Source organism: Neurospora tetraspora (genome assembly GCF_033439725.1).
Source record: "Neurospora tetraspora strain CBS 560.94 chromosome Unknown B0H65scaffold_3, whole genome shotgun sequence".
NCBI lineage: Eukaryota > Fungi > Ascomycota > Sordariomycetes > Sordariales > Sordariaceae > Neurospora > Neurospora tetraspora.
The window spans coordinates 1,522,095-1,546,237 of NW_026944385.1; the positions used below are offsets into that span (position 1 = coordinate 1,522,095).

General features: G+C 45.4%; 6 protein-coding genes across 6 annotated transcripts; 4 read left to right on the forward strand and 2 right to left on the reverse strand.

Annotated features, from left to right (window-relative positions):
• Positions 1–208: 208 nt before the first annotated feature.
• B0H65DRAFT_153810 (uncharacterized protein) lies at positions 209–2,020 on the reverse strand. Its single transcript, XM_062821118.1, has 3 exons — positions 1,724–2,020; positions 1,411–1,662; positions 209–1,306 (listed from the first exon to the last, which is right to left on the reverse strand). Exons 1-3 carry the CDS (start codon positions 1,890–1,892, stop codon positions 303–305), a joined length of 1,425 nt encoding a protein of 474 aa, XP_062682798.1. The 5' UTR covers positions 1,893–2,020; the 3' UTR covers positions 209–302.
• Positions 2,021–4,665: 2,645 nt separating this feature from the next.
• On the forward strand, positions 4,666–5,730 carry B0H65DRAFT_422846 (uncharacterized protein; the record flags this gene model as incomplete). Its single annotated transcript, XM_062824421.1, has 4 exons — positions 4,666–4,830; positions 4,888–5,286; positions 5,362–5,462; positions 5,517–5,730. The coding sequence occupies 4 exons, from the start codon at positions 4,666–4,668 to the stop codon at positions 5,728–5,730; spliced, it is 879 nt and encodes a 292-aa protein (XP_062682799.1).
• Positions 5,731–12,652: 6,922 nt separating this feature from the next.
• B0H65DRAFT_587637 (uncharacterized protein) lies at positions 12,653–16,271 on the forward strand (the record flags this gene model as incomplete). Its single annotated transcript, XM_062830984.1, has 6 exons — positions 12,653–14,160; positions 14,227–14,259; positions 14,335–14,753; positions 14,820–15,071; positions 15,131–15,309; positions 15,442–16,271. The coding sequence occupies exons 1-6, from the start codon at positions 12,898–12,900 to the stop codon at positions 16,269–16,271; spliced, it is 2,976 nt and encodes a 991-aa protein (XP_062682800.1). The 5' UTR covers positions 12,653–12,897.
• Positions 16,272–16,722: 451 nt separating this feature from the next.
• On the forward strand, positions 16,723–18,742 carry B0H65DRAFT_547534 (ankyrin repeat-containing domain protein; the record flags this gene model as incomplete). Its single annotated transcript, XM_062829526.1, has 2 exons — positions 16,723–18,154; positions 18,723–18,742. The coding sequence occupies 2 exons, from the start codon at positions 16,723–16,725 to the stop codon at positions 18,740–18,742; spliced, it is 1,452 nt and encodes a 483-aa protein (XP_062682801.1).
• A 387-nt stretch (positions 18,743–19,129) lies between these two features.
• On the reverse strand, positions 19,130–20,416 carry B0H65DRAFT_557074 (uncharacterized protein; the record flags this gene model as incomplete). The annotated part of the gene is made up of 1 exon (XM_062830077.1): positions 19,130–20,416. The coding sequence occupies one exon, from the start codon at positions 20,414–20,416 to the stop codon at positions 19,130–19,132; it is 1,287 nt and encodes a 428-aa protein (XP_062682802.1).
• A 1,417-nt stretch (positions 20,417–21,833) lies between these two features.
• On the forward strand, positions 21,834–23,871 carry B0H65DRAFT_423098 (major facilitator superfamily domain-containing protein; the record flags this gene model as incomplete). Its single annotated transcript, XM_062824433.1, has 2 exons — positions 21,834–23,141; positions 23,206–23,871. 2 exons carry the CDS (start codon positions 21,834–21,836, stop codon positions 23,869–23,871), a joined length of 1,974 nt encoding a protein of 657 aa, XP_062682803.1.
• Positions 23,872–24,143: the final 272 nt, after the last annotated feature.

Below are 24,143 nucleotides of genomic sequence, written 5' to 3' on the forward strand. Positions count from 1 at the left end.
AAGTCTGTGGAGGCTCATCTGGGAATAGAATCGCCTCTTTCCCTGTTTGTGTCTAGCCCATGGGGTTTTATATTGTGTCCCGATGCCAAGGCGTATAGTCTGGTCGAGGTACGATGTGATGCTGCCAGTGATCCTAAACCGTGATATACATAGTGATGTCGAGATGTCGGCGGATGACGACGCAAAATGGATCAAGGGCGACAAGGGCCGGACGAAACGCTCTATTAGGGGTATATGGACGAAAAACAGACAAGGACCTTCCTTATGGGAGCAGAACACCAAACCCCGACACCACGCATCCTTCATCCGTCATCACAAACCATCTCCTTCCATATCGGAAGCAAAAAGAACACCACAGTCGACAACGCCGCAAAGATCGTTCCACCCACCATACTCTGCGCCACAATCTTCCTCTGCAACCTCCTCAGACTCCGTTCCTGCACCTTCAATCTCTTATCAAAGATCATCATCCTGCCTACCCTCTGTCTTACAGACCTCCTCTTTGTCTCCTTCCCTTCCTCATTTTCCTCCTGTCCACCACTCATCTCTACCCCTTCCGTCTTCTCCCCATCGTTCAACCTCTCCCACGGCAACCTCTGTCTCCTCGAGAACAGCAACAAAAAGAAACAGCTACCCCTCAATCCGCACAACACCAAACTCATCCCCACCACCCAAAACCCAAACCCGTCGAAACTCTCCCACCTGCTCCTTGCACCTCTGCCTTCCGTGAACGCCCTAACCAGAACCACCAGGAAGCCCAACGCCAGTGACACGAAACCCAGGAACGTAGCAAAGCAGATGGTCTCAAACGTCCCGTTGCTCACTCCCAGCCTGACGAAGTTGCGATGCGAGCACGAGTGAAGTAAGTGGTAGACATGGTCGGCGATCGGTCGGAGGATTTTCGGGTCCGGTAGCGTGCCGTGGGGTGTAGCAGCAAGTGCGTCGAGAGCAGAGCGGCGGAGGGACATGGGGAGGTTGAGTTCCTTTGGTGACGAAGGCAAGAGGAAGAGGGTGATGATCGTTTGGATTTCGGAAGGGGGGATGGGGCCCGGTTGAGGGGCGAGAAGGCCGAGGGTGGTGGACTTGTTGGCCGGGTCGGAAGGGTCGGGGGTCGGGTCGCTCGCGAGGACGGCGGTTCGGCTGTTGTTGAAGTTGTTGAAGAAGGTTGTCGTCGGGAACGCGAGGTTGGATGATGGGGCGCAGGGACCGCATGGACGGCAGGATGGGTGGGCGACGCTGGCGGCGCAAGGGGCGGAGGCGGCGATCAGCAAGGATATGCGACGGAGGGTTTCTCCCGCTGTTGTGGCTGTTGTTTGTTAGCAATTGGCCGAGTTCCGAAACTAACGACCCGGACTCCTGTCAAGTGCACTGTGCGGAGGATCATGTTTGTTCACATGGCGCTTAACCTACCCTTCTCAGAGTCTTCGTCTCCTTCGCCATCACTGGGCTGGTAGTGGCTCTTCTTGAAGACAGACGACGATACGCTTCCGCTTTCTGACGCCGTCTTGGCCAGGCCGTCGGAGTCTTTCTCGTAGCGGTAGGCAAGACCTGTGCTGTAGGACTCTTCGTAGTTCTTGAACCAGATATAGAACTCGAGATTCTCGGATGAAAACTCAATGTACTTGAGATACATGTAAAAGTCGTATAGTGACATTGGACTACCTGTCAATACCACCTTGTCAGCATATCATCCACCTGATGCAACTCTTGGATGTCCACTTACATGTCTTGTTTTGAAGTATACGCTCGAGTCGTAGTCGACTCGGTATCATTCCCTCCCTTCCCGCATATGGACTTGGTGACCTCTTTCCAGAGCTGGCATTGTTGGCGTATTCCTTGAAGTTCCTATACTCCGGCTTTTTGTACCAGACCAGCCATTCCGGAAACTGCATGATCGACCCGGATAATCGCTATATCTCCAACATGAATCGTCCCGCGGTTTTAGTTCTCTGGCCGTGAAGGAAAGAGATAGATGAATGGGAATCAAGGATTTGGAAGTAAAAAAAGGTCCTGGGGGTTATGGGGGCACGAACTAGCTTTGTATCAGGCTCCTTACACAGACAACAGTAGGTCAGCAGGCTTGCTTGGTTGGTTAGTTCAGCCAGCTAGGCAAAGGGCGGAATAGCACCGTGCTTTGACCTTGCTTGGTTTAATGGCTTGGACCACACCACCGCCATGCTGGAAACCTAAAACAGACAAGTACGTAGATCGGGTTAGGCAGTATCCGGGCGTCCAGACAAAGGGCGGACGCCACCAGGTACTCCCGTTGGTTGATGGTGTTGACGTTCTCTCGAAGGTATTCGCGAAGAACAAGCAAGATGAGGCAGGGCCAAGCTGACCACAAGAGCTCTGTTAACATCAGTTCAGCTGCTCCACACCAGACGTTCGTTAGCGAAGACTTGATCGTCTAGACAAGGGTGGAGGGCGCCACGCGACGTATGTTCGGACCGTCATTCAATAAGAACATGTGGCTCGCCATGCCTTTTACCCGTTGCATGCCAGCCCTTGCTTGTTTGCAACTCGCCCAGTAAAATGTTTGCGTGGCCCCCAAACCAGCCGTGTTCATCCCAATCTGAGGCTCATCCCACATCGTTCATTTTACATTCTTGCGGTTTGCCAGGTGGTTGGCTCTCCAGTGCTCCCTTACAGTGGTCGGTACACGTGTAGGCATCCTCTTTGCTTCTGCAATTTGCCGATCACCTCGCTTTTCTCGCTGGGCCAACACACCGGAATCTCACCGAATCCAGCATGGCCAAGACAGGACGATCAGGATCCATGCGCAGAAAGTCGACCTATCAGGGAGCATGGTGGCGTTATTGGTTTAACTTGAGCGATAATTCCCTGCATGATGGCACGAATTTGGTGTCCATGTGGGATGCCGAGATCGAAACGAGGTGGAGGAGCTGAACAGAAGCTATCGATGCTCTGGGACTTAGCCAGGGGTTTTCGCTTCTCGACAACATCCATGCCTGTAGGGCCAGTAGAGTCCACGCTGCCCTAGAAGACGACGCTTTGACATTCGGAATCGCTTAATCGGTTGTCGGGAGGAATGAGGGTGGATATTGACAGGTCAGGTCAAGGGAACTGAAAGGGAAGACCGTTGATCAGCTCGGAACCATTACGGTGGTGGCTTAAAGGCTTCGGAATGGAAAGAGGAATACGCTAACCGATATCTGATGGCGCCAGCGCTTTGCTTTGTCTCGGCACGGAGAATTGTTCCGTGTGTTTGTCTCACTTCATTGTTGCTTTTCTTTTCATCGACAATATCTTTCAACGTCTTTCTCTGTTCCGTCATCTCCGTCTTTGTTTCTGTTCAATACCTTTTTCTTAGCGTATGCAAAACAGTCAAGTGCTCTCACCTACCATCACCGTACAGCCGAAGCTCCCCGACTTACTCAGATTAGCAGCATAGCTGTTTGACCAGGACAGCAGATGGGGCTCAACTCACCTAGAACCACAGCATTCTCCAAGCTCGGAAAATGGTAATTGGAACCAAAAAAACCGGGAACCTGCGAGGTCTCATGGACACCGGTGGGTGAAGATAGCCTTGCTCGCGAAGGGGAGGACTGCGCCGTTTCTAGGCCTGACAAGTAGATCCCACAGATCGCAAAAGGAACCTCGTCGGTACGAAACTGAATGGTTGGTTCCCATATCAGCGGCAGCAGATGCCCAGAAAGACTAGAGAAGAAATGGAAGGTTGTCCTGCTGCAAGATGCGCCGAATAGATGTCGAAATTCCAGGAGTTGTAGACGCCAGGACAGACCCATTAGCCTCTGCCTCGGTCATTGAAAGAAACTAAGGCAAAGAATGGGCAAACGGGAGCAGAGTCGAGTCGAGGAAATGCCCCGCCCGAATGGGAATGAATGAAGTACTTTGGACTAGGTCGTTCTTTCCTCCATATCTTGCCAAGATAAGAATTTGGGACCACAACAGGAAAGAACTCCCCAAGCAACACCTGCACCAAAATTCGCGCCTGGAGTCCTGGAGATCATCAACCTGGCGTATGTTGACTCCACGCAGGGCTTTTGCTTTTGCAGCTTGATTGACACTACAACTCTTGTTGGGAATTCTTGCCCAAGCGTATTCATCCTTCTCGGCAGCGGAATCGTTAAAGGGGAAGATGCTAAGGCTGCAGAAGAAAAGATGATGCGTAACCGGTGTCATCATTGCGTTCCTCCATCTTTTCGTTCCGTGCTCGTCTATCCGATACATCTGGTCTTGTGAAAGATCTAATCGCAAACATGGATTAGACGGACGTACCACCGATTCTGCAACACATCGTGCTGGGATTGATGCAAGATGGCGTTATAGCAAACATGTGATTAACCCGTGGAATCAGAGGTTTGTTGAACAGCGATTGGTAGAATAAGCACAGTCTGGCTCGGAAGACGGCCGGTATCTCCATGAACTTCAAGTACTCCCTTGATTCCTTTCAACATCCATGTTTTTCTCGTCGCAAGTAATGTGTGAAGCCTGGACATCTCCTACTCTCTCCTTATGCCCAACGGCATCCGTCCATTAAAAAGATGGTGGTGTAGCGCATCCTGCCATTGCTTCTCAAAGCTCCAAGCTTTCACTTGATAAGAAAGCAAGCAACCAACAGCACCTCGCAGATCCAGCGTCGACCCGGTTTCGCCAGTGCTACCTAGGAAACGACGTTCCAAGATGGAGCACAGGAAAGGCAAAACCATCGTGCCCACCATGTGGGGCACCATGAACCTTTTCCCGGTGTTGGCACTTGTCTTTATCGTCCTCAGGCTTTATTGCAGGCGTTGGCTTAAGAAGGCAACGACTGGTTATCTGGATGATTATGTGTTGATTTTCTCCTGGGTGCGTAACGATCGTTATAACCACCCACCCGACGAAGCTAACGTCAAATTCTTGAAGATCCTGATGGTCATAACCTCCACCATAGGTCTCATGCTTGCCAAGCACGGCGTTGGCACAGCCATCGTCGAGGGAGATGAGATCATAGTCGAACCAGAGGTGATGCACGCTCTTCTTTTCTGGACCGCAAACCTGTTACTCTTCGGCATCAACGCGATCGCTTTCTCCAAAGTGTCTTGGTTCATCACCCTCATTCGCCTCGTCACCAATCGTTGGCAAAAGGTCGTGCTCTGGGTCCTCATGGTGTTCAGCACCGCCGCCCTGTTTGCCGCTTCCACTTTGGGGTACTACCAATGCCATTTCGAGCCCGATGGGACCGGGAGCAAAAAGAAAAGGTGTCTGAATAACAGGTTTGCCATCATATTCAGCTTCGTGGTCGCCATTTACTCGACTGTCCTGGTAAGAAACTTGTCATGCGGCCCCTGACCCTCCATGCTGCAAGCTCTTTTTGGTGCTAATAGCGGAACCCTCTAGGAATTTGCTTTGTCGGCCGTTCCCGCCTATGTCGTTTGGAAGTTGCCACTCAAGCGGACCACCAAGATCGGCATCGTCTGTGCCACGAGCGTGGGCTTTGTGTGAGTAGCGTAAATTGCCTTGATGGAACGACTGAATGCTGATATTTCCCGTAGGTCGGCGATGATGGGAGCCTTGAGAACGAAGGCATATTATGATCACCTGTTTCCACTGGGAAAGTTACCCGAAATGTATTCCCTAGGATGTGTCATCATGTTTGCGGTCCTCGAAGTGTGCACCACAATCATAGCCGCTAGCATCCCCTTCCTTCGTCCGCTGGTAAAGAAGATGGCTAAAGCCTATGACGAGGACGACTTGTCGTGGCCATAGGTGTCTTGTCTGGGGAACGAAGGAACGACAAGAGGTTTAATCAGTTCGGAACATCGACTTCAGGTATCATCCTGTCAAGAAACTCACGCGGGACGGTGGCCTCGGACGCAGGACTCATGCTGAAGCAATTCTTGGACCTTTTTAGCACTTGGCAGTGTCTGCGCCACTATCTTTTGGGCAGGATATGCCTAGGTACTGTATCGGTATGTACTGTAGCAGTACGGCCCCGACCACGATCAAGGCTACAACGCAGATGTCTGCAGGCGGGCAGTGTGGCGGCGAACTGTTGGTGCGTGACCGGGTCGTCAACGGCGACTTCTGCTGGTTGTTTGCCCATCAAAATGGCAATGGGGTCGCGCAGCTGGTTGAATGGCACAGGGTGATGCGGACGAGCGGGGCGGCGTGTGATTTCGAGTTTTGGAAAGATTTATCAAGGTGTCGGTGTCAAGGAGAGACGTTATCGATGGGATGAAGTGGGAGAGAAGAAGATGGTCCAGGCACAAAGTGGAACAGTCCGGGGAAGTGGTTCCAAATTGGCATCATGCTCGGAGGGGAGGCTGAGACACTGATGGGGGGTGGGGGACGGGCGGGAACGGAAAGGGCCGAAAAAGACCCAAGCCACAGGGACCTCGGCCCTATAACTTTCCCGCTATAGGAACCTACACCCGACCTCATCGCATCGCCAGAGATATCATACCCGTTGGGGAGAGTGGAGCAGTTCCTGTCTGTTCCCCAACTCTGCTAGGCAGAGTTGCCGTACTGCATGGGGGTGTGCGCAGGAAACAGTAAATTTAGCGTAAAATGACAGTTGAAATTTTCAAACGTTTACCAGCGCGCCAAGGATTGAACAACCGTTAGTAAAAATGTAAACGTTTGCAGTCCGAGTCGTTTTGGCATGGCCAAACGTCTAAAAATTATCCCAAGGCCTTATTCTATAGTACAAAAGGATGGTATACCTTTTTGGTGCTTCTTTTTCTTTTTCTTCTTTTTTTTCTTCTTAGTGATGCATCTTCTTGGTGTTCTTGGTGATGCATCTTCTTGGTGTTCACTTGGTGTTACACTTTAGTGTTTAGACTCAACTTTCAAATTGGGATATTACGAAAAATATCATACGGTTAGGATTCGAATGGAGGATTTGGGTAAAAGATCAATTTCTATCTGCGCGCGAGACTACTTAGCTAAAAGACTATTACTATCTAATCAAAGAAAGTATTCGAAGGTAAAGTTTATAAATAAGAAAGTACTCCCTCTTTTAACTCTTAGCTTAGGATTTTTGAGGTAGATGTTTAACCCTAAACGTCTAAGAATTCCCAAACGTTTGGCCATATCAACCGATATTTTACCGTTGGGTCTACTTAAACGTCTAATATAGCTAACGTTAATATTTTATAACGTTTAACAGCATTTTATAGTAAACTTACAATAATTTAAGTTTCAACTGTCGAATAACTGTTGGCTAAACCCCCCCCCCTTTTAGTACGGTGGTCACAAAACCACCGGACATTATAAAACCCCACCGGATAGCAAAAATCGGGTATTTTCTATAGGGATTTTCTATAGTATTTAATTATACAACAACCAATAGTCCAAATATGACCAAAACTTGTATATAGGTTCATAAGTAGTTATATAACGTAAATATGATTTTTACTATGTCTTCCTACTTAAGCTACAAGTTTTACTTCCATTTTATGATAAGTACAAAAATTAGGTATTTATATTAAAAATTCTATATAATTCCAAGATGCGTGCAACCTTTTATTGTTTTAGTATTAGTATACAAATTATAGCTGCTATATTATATAGTTAACCTATAATATACAATAGAGTAAAAATATTTTCTAAATAATTATTGAATTTAATTATTCATTATTTATTAAATACAACGTTGAATAATTAATTTAATATACGTGTTCAAATTACATAAAATATTATATTAATACTATTAAATTTACTAATGATTCATGGATATACTCAAGTAATATATAGTATGTATTCTAGTTTGTTATTTTAATTTAATTACTATTTCTATTAATTAAAATTAAATTATAATTGAATATAAATTAATCAAGTATAGCTATTTTATTAGAACTACATATTTATATTATAAGAATACTATAGAATATTATGAGTAATATTACACTATATTTAGTAAGTCATTAATAGTTTTACATCTATTAAAACCTTTTATTTTGTTTAATATATATTTTAAATAAATCTTTTTACTTTTTTTAGAGCTTATTATATTTATATTAACTTCAAGGATAACGGAGATATTTACAACTTTATATTTATATTAACTACTTTTTTTGTAATCAAATTGTTTACGTTACTTTATTTCAAAATTATCTTATATATGTTAATATTAATTATTAATTTTAAATTAATTACTTCACTTACTTTTTAATATAACTAATTACTATACCTTATTTAAAAGGGTTATTCTATATATATTAATCCTATTTTATAATTTCGAATATAATTATTATAAAGGGTTAAATAGAATTAATATAAATATTAATTAAAAAAATTTAATAAGGTTTTATAAAGACAATAAGAGAAAAAGAAGTATTTATAAACTAAACCCAATGAATTATCCTTTAAAACGGATATATATCTTTATATATATAGGTAAATAAATAACTAATAGATTGAATTGTTTGATTAATTGTATTTTATACATTAATTAAGGGTTTCCTTAATATATATTATTCAATAATTTAATTACGGTTATTACTTCTATAATAATTATTTTTATTTATTTTATATTTAAATTAACTACGTTATTGTGAAAGCGTGATCCTACGAGAGATTCGACTACAAGACTAGGAGCCACAAATCAAAGTAATATTAAGTGTAAGGAGGAAAAGGAAAGTAGTCAAAGGAAGGCATTATAGTTCTGGATATATAAGTCAAAACTGCCAGTCGTCGCCGCCTTCCTAATCCGTACGTCTTATCGATAAGAATATAAGCCTCATTCTATCTGATGTACTATAGTACCCTATACTTAGCACCCTATTGCGTAGTAGCTAGTGCTCTGGTAACCTGTCCAGCTATGCCATGATAGTTATCTTTTATAGAAGGATTATATTATATATATAAATCGTACCTTTTAAAGTTAAATTAATTATTTTAGTTATTTTAAAAATAAACTTTTTATTTAACTTTATCTTATATAAAAAGGTTTATTTTCTTTATAATATTTACATTATATATATTAACCTTATTTATCGATTTTGAATTATTTATTTTATTTATTCTATATTTAAAGTAATAATTTTACTACTTTATTATTCTATTTATATATAAATGATACCTATTACCTTCGTTGAATCCAAATTAACTTAATTACTTACTCTTTAAACTTACTACTTCATTACCTTGATCTTTTATTATTTCATTATTTTATACTTTTATTACTATATTTTTATATTAATTATCCTTCCCATTTTTATATATAAAAGATTCACTTCTTTACTTTATATTAAAATTAATTACTTGATTATTATAAAATTAATATTATAAACTTTATTATACGTAATTCTATCATAGTTTACTACTATAATTAATTATATATTTATATAATTTAAAGATATTCCTTAAAATTACTATAACCGAATTAATTATAGTACTTTATAATAAAATACCTTATTTAAAAATAAAATTTTTGAAAATAATTTACGAATGTTTCCTTTATCCTTTATATAATTATATATTTTTATATTAGGACTATATCCTTTATTTAGAATATTAATTATATGATTACTTTATTTATATATTAATTTTAATTATTATTTTTATATAATGTAAAGTAATTTGCTTATTATAAGGGTTCTATTAAGTAGGTACGGTAGTAGTCCTAAAAAGAGCTTATAATAATTAATAAAGAGGAAAAGGTCTAAGCTAATCTAGTACTTAAATTAGGTATCATTAAGTATATACTAGGTAATAATGTATAGAATATACTAAAAAGAATACTAAGGCTATATAGTGGTAAGTAAGCCCGCGGTAAGTAAGCCCGTAGTAAGTATAGGTTTAGCTTATACGAAGTATAAATTAAGCAAATACCTTTAACCGTTAGCCCCGTAATATTTATATTATATTAAAATTAATTACTTTATAATGTATATATTGTGCTATTCTATTTATATATTAACTACTATTATTACGTTAATATAAAATAAATTAATTCAATTACATTATATTAAATATTTGTCTAATATTGAATTTAATTACCGTACTATTATCATTATTGTTTAAATTATTTAAATTTATTAAAGGGTATAATAACTAAAATAGATTCAATAGCTATAAGTTATTTTTGGAATTCTTTTATATAATCAAATTTCGTAAGAATTCTAAAATTATAATTTAAACCGTTAGCTTATACTTTCCTTATATTAATAGTCGGAGGGTATATTAAGAGGAAAAATCCAAACGACTACGTTAAATATAATATTTAATTAAAGTAAATATAAATAGTTAAAATAAATAAATACTAATAATTATATACAAGGTTTTCCAAAAGATTTAATTAAAATAAGTATTTCAAATGTTAAATATTAGAAGCGATTATTTAAGATTACAAAATATATCGTTTATAAGTTTTAATGAAAAAGTTTATATAAACGGTTAAATATTATAAGGTAAAATTTTAAATTATCGTAAATATTATATAAAAAGTTAAATACTATAATATAATACATAAAATTATATTTAAAATTACTTAAAAAGTTTTTAATTAATCTCATAAGCAGACTATTTAAAAAACTTTTAAATATTCTTTTATAAAGTAGAATATTAATAGTTTAATATATATATTACATAATAATTATATATATATAACAAATATGCAAGTTAAGATCATATTATATTAATATAAGAGATATTATAATAAAAATATGTAATATTTTTATATACCCTATATTTTTAATTAGATATATCCAATTATATTCGAATATATATTCGTAATTAAAATTCTATTTTATATATAATATTAACCTTTATATAAAGTATAAAAATCATCTATATTATATTAAATAATTTAAAATATAATCGTAACGTACGTAGCGTACGTAGTATATATAAATAAATAAGATAAAGAACGCCCTTTATAAAATAAAAGATTCCTTTATTATTTATTAATTTTACAAATATTTTAATTTCGAAAATAAATTCATTTATTTATTTCTAATTTATAAAAATAAATAAAGTATTTTCAAAATGTTTCAAATATAAAGGATTTAACTATATAATTGGTTTCCTAACTATATAACTATACCGCCTAAAAGATTATAAGAGGAAAAAATTATTCGAAGGAAAAAGGGTTTTAAAATAATTAAATATTATTTATGGATATTTCTACTAATTTATAATATTTTTATACAAATTATATATTATTCTCTTTGTTATTAACTCCTTTATATATTTATAATATTTATTCCTTCGAAATTCTATTAAATAATCCTATTTCTTAATATTAGAAAATTAAATTCAATTTTACTAATTATTTCCGGTTAAGAACTAATATGGGAGGTTAATATAGAGGGTTACGTAATTAGGATAAGGCTTCTATATATTACAATATAATAGGAAAAACGTAATATAGAAATAAAAGAAGAAGTTAATATAAAAGGAAGGAGGAGGCTATCCTAGCTAGCCGTTTATATAAAAAGAATATACTATATAGGCCTAGGGTATGGGCTATAGAGTGGCTAAAGCTCTAAGTGCTAAGATTAAACCTAGTATAGGCGTCTCTATAATAGACTAGCTAATTTGGGTTGTTATTACTAGACTAAGCTATAATATAGGAAAGATATAAAAATCTAGGCATTTCCCTATTAATAACTCTATAGTTTTATATATAATATTTTCGCGGCTATTAGGTAAATATTTAAATACGATTTTATAAATATTCTAAAGAACAATAGGTTTAGTTTATAAAGTTTATTATTATAAAATTGTAATTTATAAAACTAATAAAAATTTATATCCAATTTTTAAATTTTATTAATATATATAAATTTCTATTTAATACCTTTTTTATAAATTCATTATTAGGGTTCAATTTTAATTCCTTTCCGTACTTATCCTATTTTTCTAAGTATTTTATTATATTTAAAAATATATACAATTATATGTTTCAAATCAAAATCTATTTAAATTATCTTTTCTTAAATTCTTTATAGAGTTAGCATTATTAGAGTACGGTATATATAATAAGATAAAGTAGATCTATTAAGTAAAGAAGTATTAAATAAAAGTATAATTTTAATAATTAGGCCCAATTCGATAGAATTATAAGGTTTCAAACTTGGTGAGAAACGCTACAGTTTTAAAATAAGGTATTTAGTTCTATAACTTGTAGTAGGCTGGTTATTATAGTAGGATACGTGCAAGTAGGTTCTTTAGATTGAGAAAGAAGAAGGGAATCAATAGAAGGTCAAATCAAATTTTTTAGTTAAGGTTTAGTAGACTTATAGTACTACAAAGTTGAAAGGTAGAGGTTTAGCCTTTTCGGGGCTGCATTTTGCTGTCCGGTTGGGTTTTGTGATGTCCGGTGGTTTTGTGACCAACTCTGTGTAGCAGAGTTGGGGAACAGACAGGAACTGCTCCACTCTCCCTAACGGGTAATAACCATTCTGCCGGTTCCGTCTTGATGGATGCTTAAACAAGCAAGAATGGGCATCCTCAATATCTCCCGCTCATCCGTTTGTACTATCAAACGCTTTACGTGACGTGCATTGTCGGGCATGATCCAAGAACTAGTGCAGTATTAGTCGTTACCTGAGAAAGGCACTAGCACTAACAGAACTAACGGCTAATTCCTGCTCGCCCTGTTAGTTCACAAGCCAATAGGATGGATCATGATGTTACATGCAGATGTGTTCCCCCCACAAACAGGCTTCGAATGCTCTAGATAGATTCCTCCAACCAATCGACCCCTCTTCATCGCGTCTTTTCAACGCGTCTTGAACATAAAAGACAGCCCTGTGTTCTCTGACTCTTTGTCGTCAGGGCAACGCTTCTGTCTCCTTTCATCTGGTAACGGAGGCTCGGACATCATGGCCGACCATCAGCCAACACAAGCACCTCCAGTCGAGGGGAATAGCAACTCTGGTCCAGCCCTCCAAACCAACAACGTCCCCTCCGCTAGACCCCCAACAGATGGCACCGAATATAGAATATAGTCAGGCCGACGATGGGTCCGATCGAGACAGCGTAACAAGTGAGCTGAGCACGCAGGACTATACGGTCAGCCTCAAGGATGATCTACTCAAGGCTCTCGATAATGTCAAAGTCGCCGGTTCCTTTGCTTCTTTCCGCAAGCTCCAACATAGACCTCCTGCCGGTCTTCACGTCGATGGCGTTGGCGACATCTCTATGCCTCTTGGCGAGACCCAAGCCCGCCAGTTAATTGCAAAAGCACGCCAGGCTCCCTACGGCAGGGGAAGCGAGACCATCGTCGATACAAGCGTTCGAAATACCTGGGAACTCGATGCAGCCCAGTTCACCTTCAACAACCAAAGGTGGCCGGGCTATATCCAGTCTGTGTGTGCCAAAGTGGCCGCCGACCTAGGCATCAAGTCGCCTATCCGGGCAGAGATATACAAGATGCTCATCTATGAGCGCGGTGCCATGTTCAAAAGCCATACCGATACCGAGAAAATCCCCGGCCAGTTCGGCACCCTTGTCATCGCTCTCCCCTCTGCCCACAAAGGCGGAGACGTGGTGGTCAAACATTGCGGCGAGACAAAAACATTCAAGACCTCGGAATATAGGCAGTCCTTTATCTGCTGGTACTCTGATGTACACCACAAGGTGTGCCCTGTCGAATCCGGATATCGATGGGTATTGACCTACAACCTCGCTCTGAATCCGAATGCCGTTCGCCCTTCAGCCGGTCTTGTACGCTCCGAGACCAAGGCTCTCCGCCACACCCTGCGCAAATGGCTCCAGGAACCCGAAGAGTCGCGGCAGAATGGCCTTTATTATGTCCTGGACCACGACTACACCGAAGCAAGCATCAACCTGAACAGCCTAAAGACGCGTGACTTGGCACTTGGCCAGGTCCTGAACAACGTGTCCAAAGAACTCGACTTTGAAGTCTTCTTTGCTCTTCTAGAAAAGGAAGAGTTTGGAGAGACTGAGATAGACCATGATGAATATGACAGGGGCTCTCGGTATCGCGGGTGGGGTGAAGACAGTGAGGAGGAGGAGGAGGAGGAGGAATCCTACCATCATCTGGAAGAGATTCTTGATGTCAAATACCAGGTCAAGACAGTTCGAGACATGCATGGTAGGCCAGTTGTCGACGGTCTAGCACTCTACGCAGAGAAGGACATCCTTCAAAACGGCGAGGATGCGTACGACGATGTGTTCAGCGGTGTTGAACCCGAGGAGGAGTACGAGGGCTACATGGGCAACTTTGTAAGTACATCTTGCCCTTTCGGTCTAGAACACAGCGAAGCCAATACTAACGTACCTACTCAACAGGGTCCGAGCGCGACACATTGGTACCGAATCACTGTAGGCATTCTGTCACTTTCATATCTTCCTCTCGCTTCCTTAAATGTTCCCATCACTAACTGCCCTCTTTCCAAGGCTCTCCTCCTTGTCCCATCCGCCTCGATTTTCGAATTCTTCAGCAGTAATGCCCAAAGCCTTTTTTCAAGTAACAATCTCCGATCCTTGATCAGTTATTGTGCCAGGTCAAGCATGCGCTATATGGAGTCGGATGAACACCGTGCAACGCTCTCGTTTCGGGCCGTGACGAAACTCTGCGGAAGCTTTTGGTATCCATCCAATGAACGCCTCGGACATAGGTCGAAACCAAAAGCAATCGATGGGAACGACCTTGTGAATATTCTCACGGCTGCACTTGAGCTGGGAGAATATGATTTCTTCGAGGAGGCCTGTATGATGCACGGAGATGTACTTCCGACTTCTTTTTTCACATGGGCCAAGCAGTGGCTCAAGGAGTCAACATCGGATTCGGACTTCGACGACATCATGGAACAAGGGTACGTTTTGTGCCATCAAGATCATATATGGATGATGAACACAAACTAACAATGATACACCGTTAGGTTGACTTACGTTGTCGAGGCATATCCCTTTCTGCCTGAGCAGTTAGCAGCCCTTACGAACCTCACCCCGAAGCCCGAAGAGGCGGGCTGGTCCGCCAGCCTACGTGATAAAATATCCACGTGGGCGCACGACAAGCTCAAGAATTGCCTCGAAGACTCTTTCAAGGAGCAGGAACTCGGTAGTGACGACGGGAAAACCATGATCGAAATGGCTTTAATCGCTCCGGATCCATCGCGCTTCCTCACTGCTAGGTATGTCTTTCTCCTCAATGTCATGGTGAATCTATGGATATAACCTAACCCTCCCCAAGCGTAGTTCTAATGCTGGATCCAGCGCGTCATTCAATAGCCTCCTTCATCGCTTTTTTGGCCCGGCTGTGGAAGGAAGGCTCAACCGGCGCCATTTCTCGTGACGATTGCAATGCCATTTACAGGACTATAGCCAAGCGGTTTCTTGCCTCAGCAGACTTCTCCAAGGCAACATCCGAAGGTGGGATCAAACTTGAGCATGGAAACAAGCGGCAACGGACCAGCTATCACGGCGGCAACGCGAATCCTACGACGTAACAACTCCGAACCACAATCACCTTCGATGAACTCGTCAACTTCTACGACACGCTAGTCAAGATCAGCACCCCAGACGACGACTTGGCCACAAAATTCATAACCAAGCTGAACGACGCTGTCCCCCGTCTACCCGTCGACCACATGCACGAACTCTGGCTTCCCTTCCTCTGTTATCTCATTCCGGTCCTGACCGCCAACGCCATCCTTCTCACCACCCCCGTGTACCAATTCCTCTACCGCTCCACGCTCACTCGCTACATCAAGAAATTCGTCGGCAAGCAGCCCGTCCAGTCCACCTCACTGGTCCGCCCGCGTGTCAACTGCTCCTCCCCCTTCTGCATCGACTGCAATGACCTCAACGACTTCCTAGAAAGCCCCACCGAGCGCGTCAACCGCTTCAAAGTCAACAAAGAACGCCGGCACCATCTGCACCAGATGCTCGACCACCACAACATCGACTGCACGCACGTGTCTGAATGCAACTCGACCCCGTACACGTTGGTGGTGACCAAGACGTTTAAGCAGCAGGAGCAGTTGATGAAGGAGTGGAAAGAGAGGAAGGGGTACGCGGAGAAGAGGTTCCGGGACTTTCAGACGCACTCGCCGCTTACGCCGGAGTTGAGGGTCTTGTTGGGTGACCAGTTTGATAGGATCATGGGCATGGAGGATACATACCCCAACTCCGCGGTAGCCAGACGCACAGCACCGGCACCGGGACCGGCATCAAGACCTTTGGCGTCTGCATCGGGGCATGTCACGGGTAGATCTAGAGCGGGTGCTTCTGGGTCGAGTCGCTACACGCCCGCTCCTGTGGCAGGTGTGAGGAGATCTCGGAGCATAAGGTTCGGGGACGGGGTGGAGATTATTGACCTGACAGATGATTGATGATATGTGTAATTTGGTATAGCTGACAGATGTTTGGTGTATAATATGTTGACATACTGTCTGGTTTTGGATAGGGATGGGGTCATGGCGTATATTGTTTACTTTTTGGTAGGAGGCTACGTGGGTAAGTGATGGATATATGGACACTGCTGAGGACTTGGATGGTAGGTTCCACTTGGATTAGGCTACCATTACGGGGAAAGCTCGCTGCCCGTTAGCCAATGCCGCCACGTTTGGCAAATCTCTTACCAGTAAGAATTAGCGGCAGTAGTTGCGACTCGGGAAGCGAATGCGCTAACGAAAGGCCTATAAAATGGCCTGGACCCCGTTCAAATGATTCCGTTTTCTCGTGTAGGTTTCCGCCGACTTGAATCTCCGATTAAACACTCTCCCTGATCGTTCTCTTAAAAAGTTACAATACGACATCCTGGAACTGACGACCCAAACCAAGATGGCGAGCTCTCTCTTCCTACGTCTTCCACAGGAATTACACGTTCTTATCGGTGACAACCTCAAACAAGATGGTAGCCTCAACGCCCTAGCAGCGCTCTCTAGGACCTCAAGGTGTCTCCGTTCGTCCTACGAACCAACGCTATATCAGGGGCTCGTACCTGAGAGTGACGACAACGACAACCCGGCATGCCAGCATGCTCTAATATGGGGAGCTCGCCACAATTCCATACCCGTCATGGCACAGGCGAAAGCGTACGGAGCCGACCTTGACAAACAAGTCAAGTATGCCATTGGCCGGGTGGACTGGGTAACCTGGAGTGGCCCTTATAATCCCAACGCACCACCACCTATTGTCTATGCGTGGGGCTCAGCACTGCAGCTTGCCGTCCACGACGGGCATGACGATGCCGTGCAGTGGCTTCTTGACCAGGGAGCCGAACTCGACGACGTTGATAATCCTTCTGTCGACGTTTGCCGCTGCTGCGAGAGACACGGCGCTCCGACAGGAAACCGCTCGATTCTGCATCTGGCAACCTGCGCTGGGCACGTCTCGACGCTGCGGGCTCTACTAGAACGCGGAGCTTCTCTCGACGTGGCAGAGGAAATTGACCGTGAACACGCCCTCCACGCCACCCTTTCCACCGAGTTGGGCAATAGTAGAAATAATAAATTTGAGCCTTTGGCCATCTTAACAGCGCTCCTCGACCACTTGGCCCTGGGCATCACCGCTGAAAGCGCGAAATCCGCCGCCCTAAACTCGGTCAACAAAGGTGGGCTCACCCTCCTTCAGATGGCCATTGAATACAACCACATTCCCGTTATGGAACAAGCTCTCCATGCGCTAGTTGGCGCAGGCGCCAGCCTCGGACCCCTTCCACCCACCGCCCAAGGGACCGAAGGAGGTAGAAGATGCATGACCCCCTTGCTCCACACGCTGCTGGAAGACCGTGGCTTCGAAACCATTCACCAACTGCTCGACCTCGGCGCGGACATCAACGGCGACCGACCTGACCCAGTCCAGACTCAGCCACAGTGGCAAAGCCCTTTGCACTTTCTGGTCAGACACCTGGACCAAGGAGCGATAAAGCCCGGCGCCCCGCTTTACCGTGGGGACCTCTCCCTTTTATACGAAAGCGAAGATCAAGGCCGCTGGCATAGAGGAGATGTAGTGGATCTGCTTCGTCGTGGCGCGTCTCTGGACATCCAAGATGCCCAAGGACGAACACCCTTGGGAAGTGCCATGTCCTATGGCGGGGGACATCTCTCTCTGCACCGGAGACTGGGGGCGTTGAAGATGGTCAAGGTCATGTTGAAGAATGTCGTCCCAGGACAGCCGGGGTCCGAGGGTGGAGTTTCAGAGGAATCGATAACCAAAGCAAAGGAGTGGATGGGGGCGACGGTAGTGGAGAGGGCCCGAGGGCCCGAGCACGGTGAGTTGACACCAGGACCGGACCCTTGGGGCCGAGGGTTCATTGTGCAGAGGGGTTCGTGGGAAGGGCGAGAGAGGATACTGTCAGCGCTGGAAACAAGTCAAATACAAATAAATATGGATCTGTATTTATTTGAGTGGGTCAAATACGTGTTTATATTTATTTGTATTTATTTGTATTTATTTACTTGCCCATATTTGCCAAGACCGCGGGTGCACTGCTAACCCTTACCCTGACCCCGGTCATCCGTCCAAAGTCCGGTCCGCGGGCAAAATGGAAACATTTTTGTCACCCAAAAAGATTCTGCCGTCCGCCAAGAAAGGCGGTCAAATAGCCAAATCAAATATGGACATCGTATTTATTTGGGTCAAATATCCGGACATGTGTATTTATTTATTTATTTATTTGTATTTATTTGTATTTGAGTTTGTATTTGGGTTATTTCCAGCGCTGGATACTGTTGAAGTGGGCGGAATAGGAAAGGGATCGGGGGGAGGTTAGGTAGGACGAGGCCGTGGGGTGGACGGTCTTCTCAGGTACATGGGTTTGTAGGCCTATTCATTTGCAGACGTCAGCTCGGGTGCTTAAGATCTGGAGAAGAGGCGCAAACCCCGACAAGCGGCAATAGCACAAAGAGATGAAAGTAGATGGGCCAATAGGAGCAAAAGGAGAGATGCTTGAAGACTACGGGTTCGTGAGTGCACAAAGACGATTGTCACTAGGATTGGAAACTTACTCAGACAACTTTCAACGTGACTTTCTATTCTCAACTCTCTCTTTGTTTATTTTCTATGTCTTTCTCTTAGCGTATCCAAATCAACCATGTGCTCTCACGGTCTCACCTACCTTATCGTACAATTCAAGCTCCCTGACTTGCTCAGATCAGTAGCACGTGTCTCTGACCAGGGAACAGATGGGGCTCAACTCACCTAGAACCACGTTACTATCCTCCTGGTTCGCTCTGGGGCGTTCTTCCTAGAACAGGTAGAGCGAAGGATCTGTAAGGTGAATCTTCAACTTACCCACCCACCGCCATTGTGCGTATATTGACATGTCGATGGTCATCCAAGTATCCATGGTACCTTCGGAAAGGTCAGAAGACACAGAATACGACCGCGACCGGCCTCGAGGAATGCCCTCCCATATATCAATGGCGTGGTGTCCATGATGGTGTACATCATGGGCTGAGCAAAAGCCGTGGACATGGTTGTCCTGTGGATAATGCCCATGATAATGTACATCATGGGTTGAGCAGAGGCCGTGGACGTGGTTATCGTGGGGCTGATGAAAACCGCCGAGTTCGTACAAAGGCAGAAGGTGGTCCTCATTGTCGGCAGGAACAAGCGACCGGGGATCACGACTGGGCGCTTTGTCCCAACGGGCGCCATAGCGGATGTGAACTGTTGAACATGTTAGTGTCTTGACAAGGTGCCCCATCAGGAGGCAAAAATAAAAGGCACCCACAATGATGTCCTTTTTGGGATTACTGGTAGCTGGGCCACCTGCCATCCAGTCCTTGACCCACAGTGCAATACCGATTGAACTCGCAACGTGGGCTATGACAGCAGCACTGCTAAAAAGGAAGTAAATGTACACATCTGCCTTGCCGGGCATGAATGGATCAAAAGCCTCACCGACGTCCAAGAACGTGTGCTTCTCGTACGGAGCACCGTGTAAGCGGCTGATAGCACGGATGAACCGGTACAGAGTCATGATGAAGAACATTCCGTTGATGACAGATAACCAAATAAACCACCCTTCGCGGCTCTTGAGGTCTTCGGGGTCAAGCTTGCGCCACATGTCTCTCAGTTCTACAAACCAAATTAGCGCATAGCCGTAAAGTGCCATGGATAGGGTAGCCTTGATAACTGACAACCAGAGGGAGGACTTCTTCATCTGTACGTACCGATTGAAGTTGATAGCCCTCTGGACGGCATTTTCTCCCCTCAGAAAGTCCTCCAAGGTTTTCGGGCCGTACTCGATGTCGTCTGCATTAAATGCTCTCATGATAAAAGAGTCTGCACCTTGTGTATCGGTATGAGTCTCGGACGGTGGGGAAGACCGTCGGGGAGTCGACGACGGGTCGGGGGTAGGTACCGTTGGAGCGTCTGAGGAAGATAGCCGGCGAAGCGAGATGTCACCTTCAGTAGGCGGCGGGAGGAAGGAAAGGGCGGTAGCGAATGAAGCAATGGTGGAGGAAGAGCGACGAAGGTATGTCCTGCTTGGGGCTTGCGGATAGGGGGAATCTATAGTTGAGGGCATGTTGATGGTTGTGGTTGTTGTTAACTGTGGTGTTTGTTTTGTGTGTGACGGTGGTCTGTTTCTCCAGCAACATCCATGTCGGACGGCTCGGGATGATGGGAGTTTATGTAAAAACCGGCTACTCATTGTTCATGGAACAACTCGGTGGCGTGTTCTGGAAACGGAGACCTTGTTCTTGGACATTAGACCGAGATGTGGCATTGTCGAGAATGGCTTTCTGTACGTTCGGGTACCTGACCGTACTGTACAATAGGATGTGTCAGTGAATAATGGGCCGTAACACGCTCAGAAGCTTAATGTCAACAATCACCTTTGTCCTCAACAAAGCGCCCGGGTCCGGGCCGGAGGTTCCGGGTCAAATTGCTGATGGCGTCCATGTCGTGGACTGTGCTGGTATTGTGCGGCCAGAAGTTATTCATTGCAAGAGCGTTGTCTTCATAGTTGACATACGCACTTCTTCTGTATCACTCGCTGAGGGCAGGAAAATGATGCTGGCGGGGAACAGTCGGTGATGTTGGTTGGATTTTTGGAGAGCATGGTCGACGGTCACGTTGAATGGTGTTGAGAAACTTGGGTTGAGGTACAAGTCACCCCGCATTGGAAGAGTCTGCAAAGCAAACAGTTGAGGCAGGAAGCTGAAGAGGTGCGAGTGCGTGACCAGGGGCAGTTCGTCGCCCCTTCCATTTCGAAGTCAAATTGTAGATGAGGAACCCCGCTACCCCGCGGTCCCCGCCGAGCTCGCCTTCTATGAGCCGACATCACTGTGGTTGTCGACCGATGCAGAGGACGGGCCTCATTTTCGCCGAGATCATTGAACAATGACATGAACTCCAGCACCCATGCTTGTGAAAACATGAAGCTGGGTGTGTGATACGAAATGTAAACAAACACTCACGGGTACCCAAGTCCAAAAAAGAAAAAGTGTCGGCAGAACTCCAGGGTTAGGGCTGACCTCGACACTCCCGTCCCCACCATTCACGGCCCTGGCGTCGAATCACCGCGCAGAATAAGATCTTATCAGTTATCACAAGATCTGATCTGATCACGAGTGGAGTCCAAAATCCTCAACGGCATCCGTCCCGGTCACCCGGACACGCCGGCCTAGGCCCAGCAGGGAAAGGTAGGCGAACATGTGCTGATCGGCGCTCCGAATTCTCTTATCGCGGGTCCTCGTGTTTCGTGCTTCATCTTCCCATTTTCTTCTTCAGTCATTCAGTCTGTTTCGCGGCCGCTCATCTTGATTCTTTGCGCGCGGCTTGAGAGTTGAGTGACGAGACTGAAGTCGACTCACGATGCTCACCCGATGAAAGGAAACTCGCTCACAACCACCATCAAAAACTCTGACCACCAGTTTCAGAATCCGAACCGTCCCGACTGGCGACCGGCTTCGGCCACCCTCCCACACCACACCACCACAATGCCTCGCTCCGTCGCTCGCCTGAGCACCCACGACGAGCGAGACGAAGAAGCAGAAGACCACCAAAGCCTCCTCTTCATGCCGCCCACTCCGCTCGAAGGTCCTTCAGCTGCGTCCTCAACCTACTGGTCATCGACCTCCTGCTCGTCATCTTCTTCGTCTGACAATGACTTGCCACCCGTCCAAAACAACAACAGCCATCAAAAACAAAAGCAAACCCACTGGACCCCCATCATCCTAATCCAGCTCATGGTCTTCCTCTCGGCCATGGGCGTCGTCATCTCCTTCGCTCCGCGCACGCGTCTGTTTGAGGATATCATTTGCAGGAAGTATTATGCTATTCATAATAGGACGACCGAGACCACCACCACCACCACAACCACCACCCTTCTTTCCGTCACCACCAACCTAGACCTCAGCCCGGCGCAAGCGCCTTCCGAATCTCAATGCAAAATCGCACCCGTGCAAGACGCCCTCGCCGAGCTTTTCGGATGGCAGATCTTCTTCGACGGCATCCCCGGCTTGTTACTAGCCATGTACTACGGCGTTTTGGCCGACAAAAAGGGTCGCAGTGCGGTGTTGTTTCGGTCCTTGCTGGGTCAAGTCTTAGCAGCGGGTTGGGTTCTCTACGTTGCTTGGCGATGCTCTTCTGCTTCGGCGCTCTCTTCCGGCTCTGGCGCAGGCAGCGACAGCGATGGGATCATTGGCAGCTGGGCACATCTGCTATCGCTCAAAGCCACTTGGTTGAGTTCCTACTTCTTGATCATTGGCGGAGGAAGCACGGTCACGAGCGCGGTGGGTATGATGATTGTCACGGACGCGACGACGGAGGAGAATCGCAGTCGCGTGTTCTTCGCTGCGCTGTCGACGCTGATCACGGCGGAGTTGCTGGGTCCGGCTGCTAGTACGCTGATGATGCGGAAGTGGGGGCTTTGGGTTCCTCTGGGAGTTGGGTTTGGGTGCCTGGTTACGAGCGCTGTTTTGACAGCGAACATGCCGGAGACGATGCATCTCAAGCGGGCCGGGTCTGGAGCAGCTGTCGACCCAGAGGCGTTAATACCCCAGGAAGAGTACGACGACGACACGGAGGCGTCCGTCATCAACGGAGTCAACACAAAGAGGGGCCAGGACGTCAACAAATCCGCCATCCAAGTCTACCGCCACGCCGCCCACACTCTTGCCTACATCTTCCACCACCCTAGCATCTTGTTCGTCGTTCTCGCCTTTTTGGTCGCCGATTACTCGCGCGAGTCGCTAGTTATGCTGATGCAGTTCGTTTCCACGCGCTACCATATCCCCATCGCTCAGGTATGTTATCCTCATCCTTTCTTGGCCCCCCCTTCCCCTCTCCCTGCTAACTAACAAACCCCAGGCAAACCTCCTCAACTCCTTCCGCGCCTTCACCCAACTCTTCATCGTAACCATCCTCCTCCCCTCCATCGACTACCTAATCACCCATCGTCTCGGCGTAGCCGCCCTGCGCAAGGACCTGATCCTGTCTCGCATCTCCTTCTGCTTCGTCACCGCCTGCTTCGGCGTCTTGGTCTGGGCGCCCTCGCTCCGCTACGTCTTTGTCTCTTTGACTCTCTACACCCTCGGTTCTGGATTCTATCCCTTTGGTCGGAGTTTGCTGGCGAGCCTGGTGGAACCGGACATGATTGGAATTCTGTTTACCACGCTCGCCATGATGGATACTGCAGGTAGCTTAATGGCGGGACCGGTAGTGGCTTGGAGCTTTGGTTGGAGTTTGGGGCTGGAGGGGCTGTGGAGGGGACTGCCGTATATGGTGTCTTGTGTACTGTGTGCGGTGGCGACGATATTCTTGATTTTCGGAGTCAGAGCGGACAGGCCTGGTTCTGTGGATGAGACCACGGTCGGGAGGAAGGGCCCGAAGGGAAAGGGCAAAGCCAAGGGGAGGGGGAAGGGGAAGGGGAAGGGGAAGAGTGTTGCAAGGGTCGCTGTGAGGGCTTTGAGAGATGTAGAGGAGGAGGAAGATCAGGAGGAGGGGGAGACACGGCCGTTGTTGGCTGAACGATAACGGGATCTAACGCTGATGGCCAAGGACGATGGCAGACGTGGACGAAAAGCATTGGGAGGCGTTCTGGGGCTTGGGTACGGGAGTCATATGTGTACAATGAGTTATCAGGATTGGATATGGGAGAGGATTTGAAGAATTGGTTGGATATGTTCCTAAGACCTTGACCTGTTCGGAAGCGTCCATATGAATAGCTGACAACGGCGCATCGCATGTGTCTATCGTCAGACCTGGAGCCGAAGCAGCCTCTACAGCCTCCTAACGTGAAAAGCTGC

What these genes read in the sequence shown, in the direction of transcription:
- B0H65DRAFT_153810 (XM_062821118.1), bottom strand. Translation starts at nt 1,892, where the DNA reads ATGCAGTTTCCGGAATGGCTGGTCTGGTACAAAAAGCCGGAGTATAGG. An exon ending in TATACTTCAAAACAAGACAT is followed by an intron (nt 1,663 to 1,723) that starts GTAAGTGGACAT and finishes TGGTATTGACAG; the next exon opens with GTAGTCCAATGTCACTATAC. An exon ending in AGACGAAGACTCTGAGAAGG is followed by an intron (nt 1,307 to 1,410) that starts GTAGGTTAAGCG and finishes AACAAACAACAG; the next exon opens with CCACAACAGCGGGAGAAACC.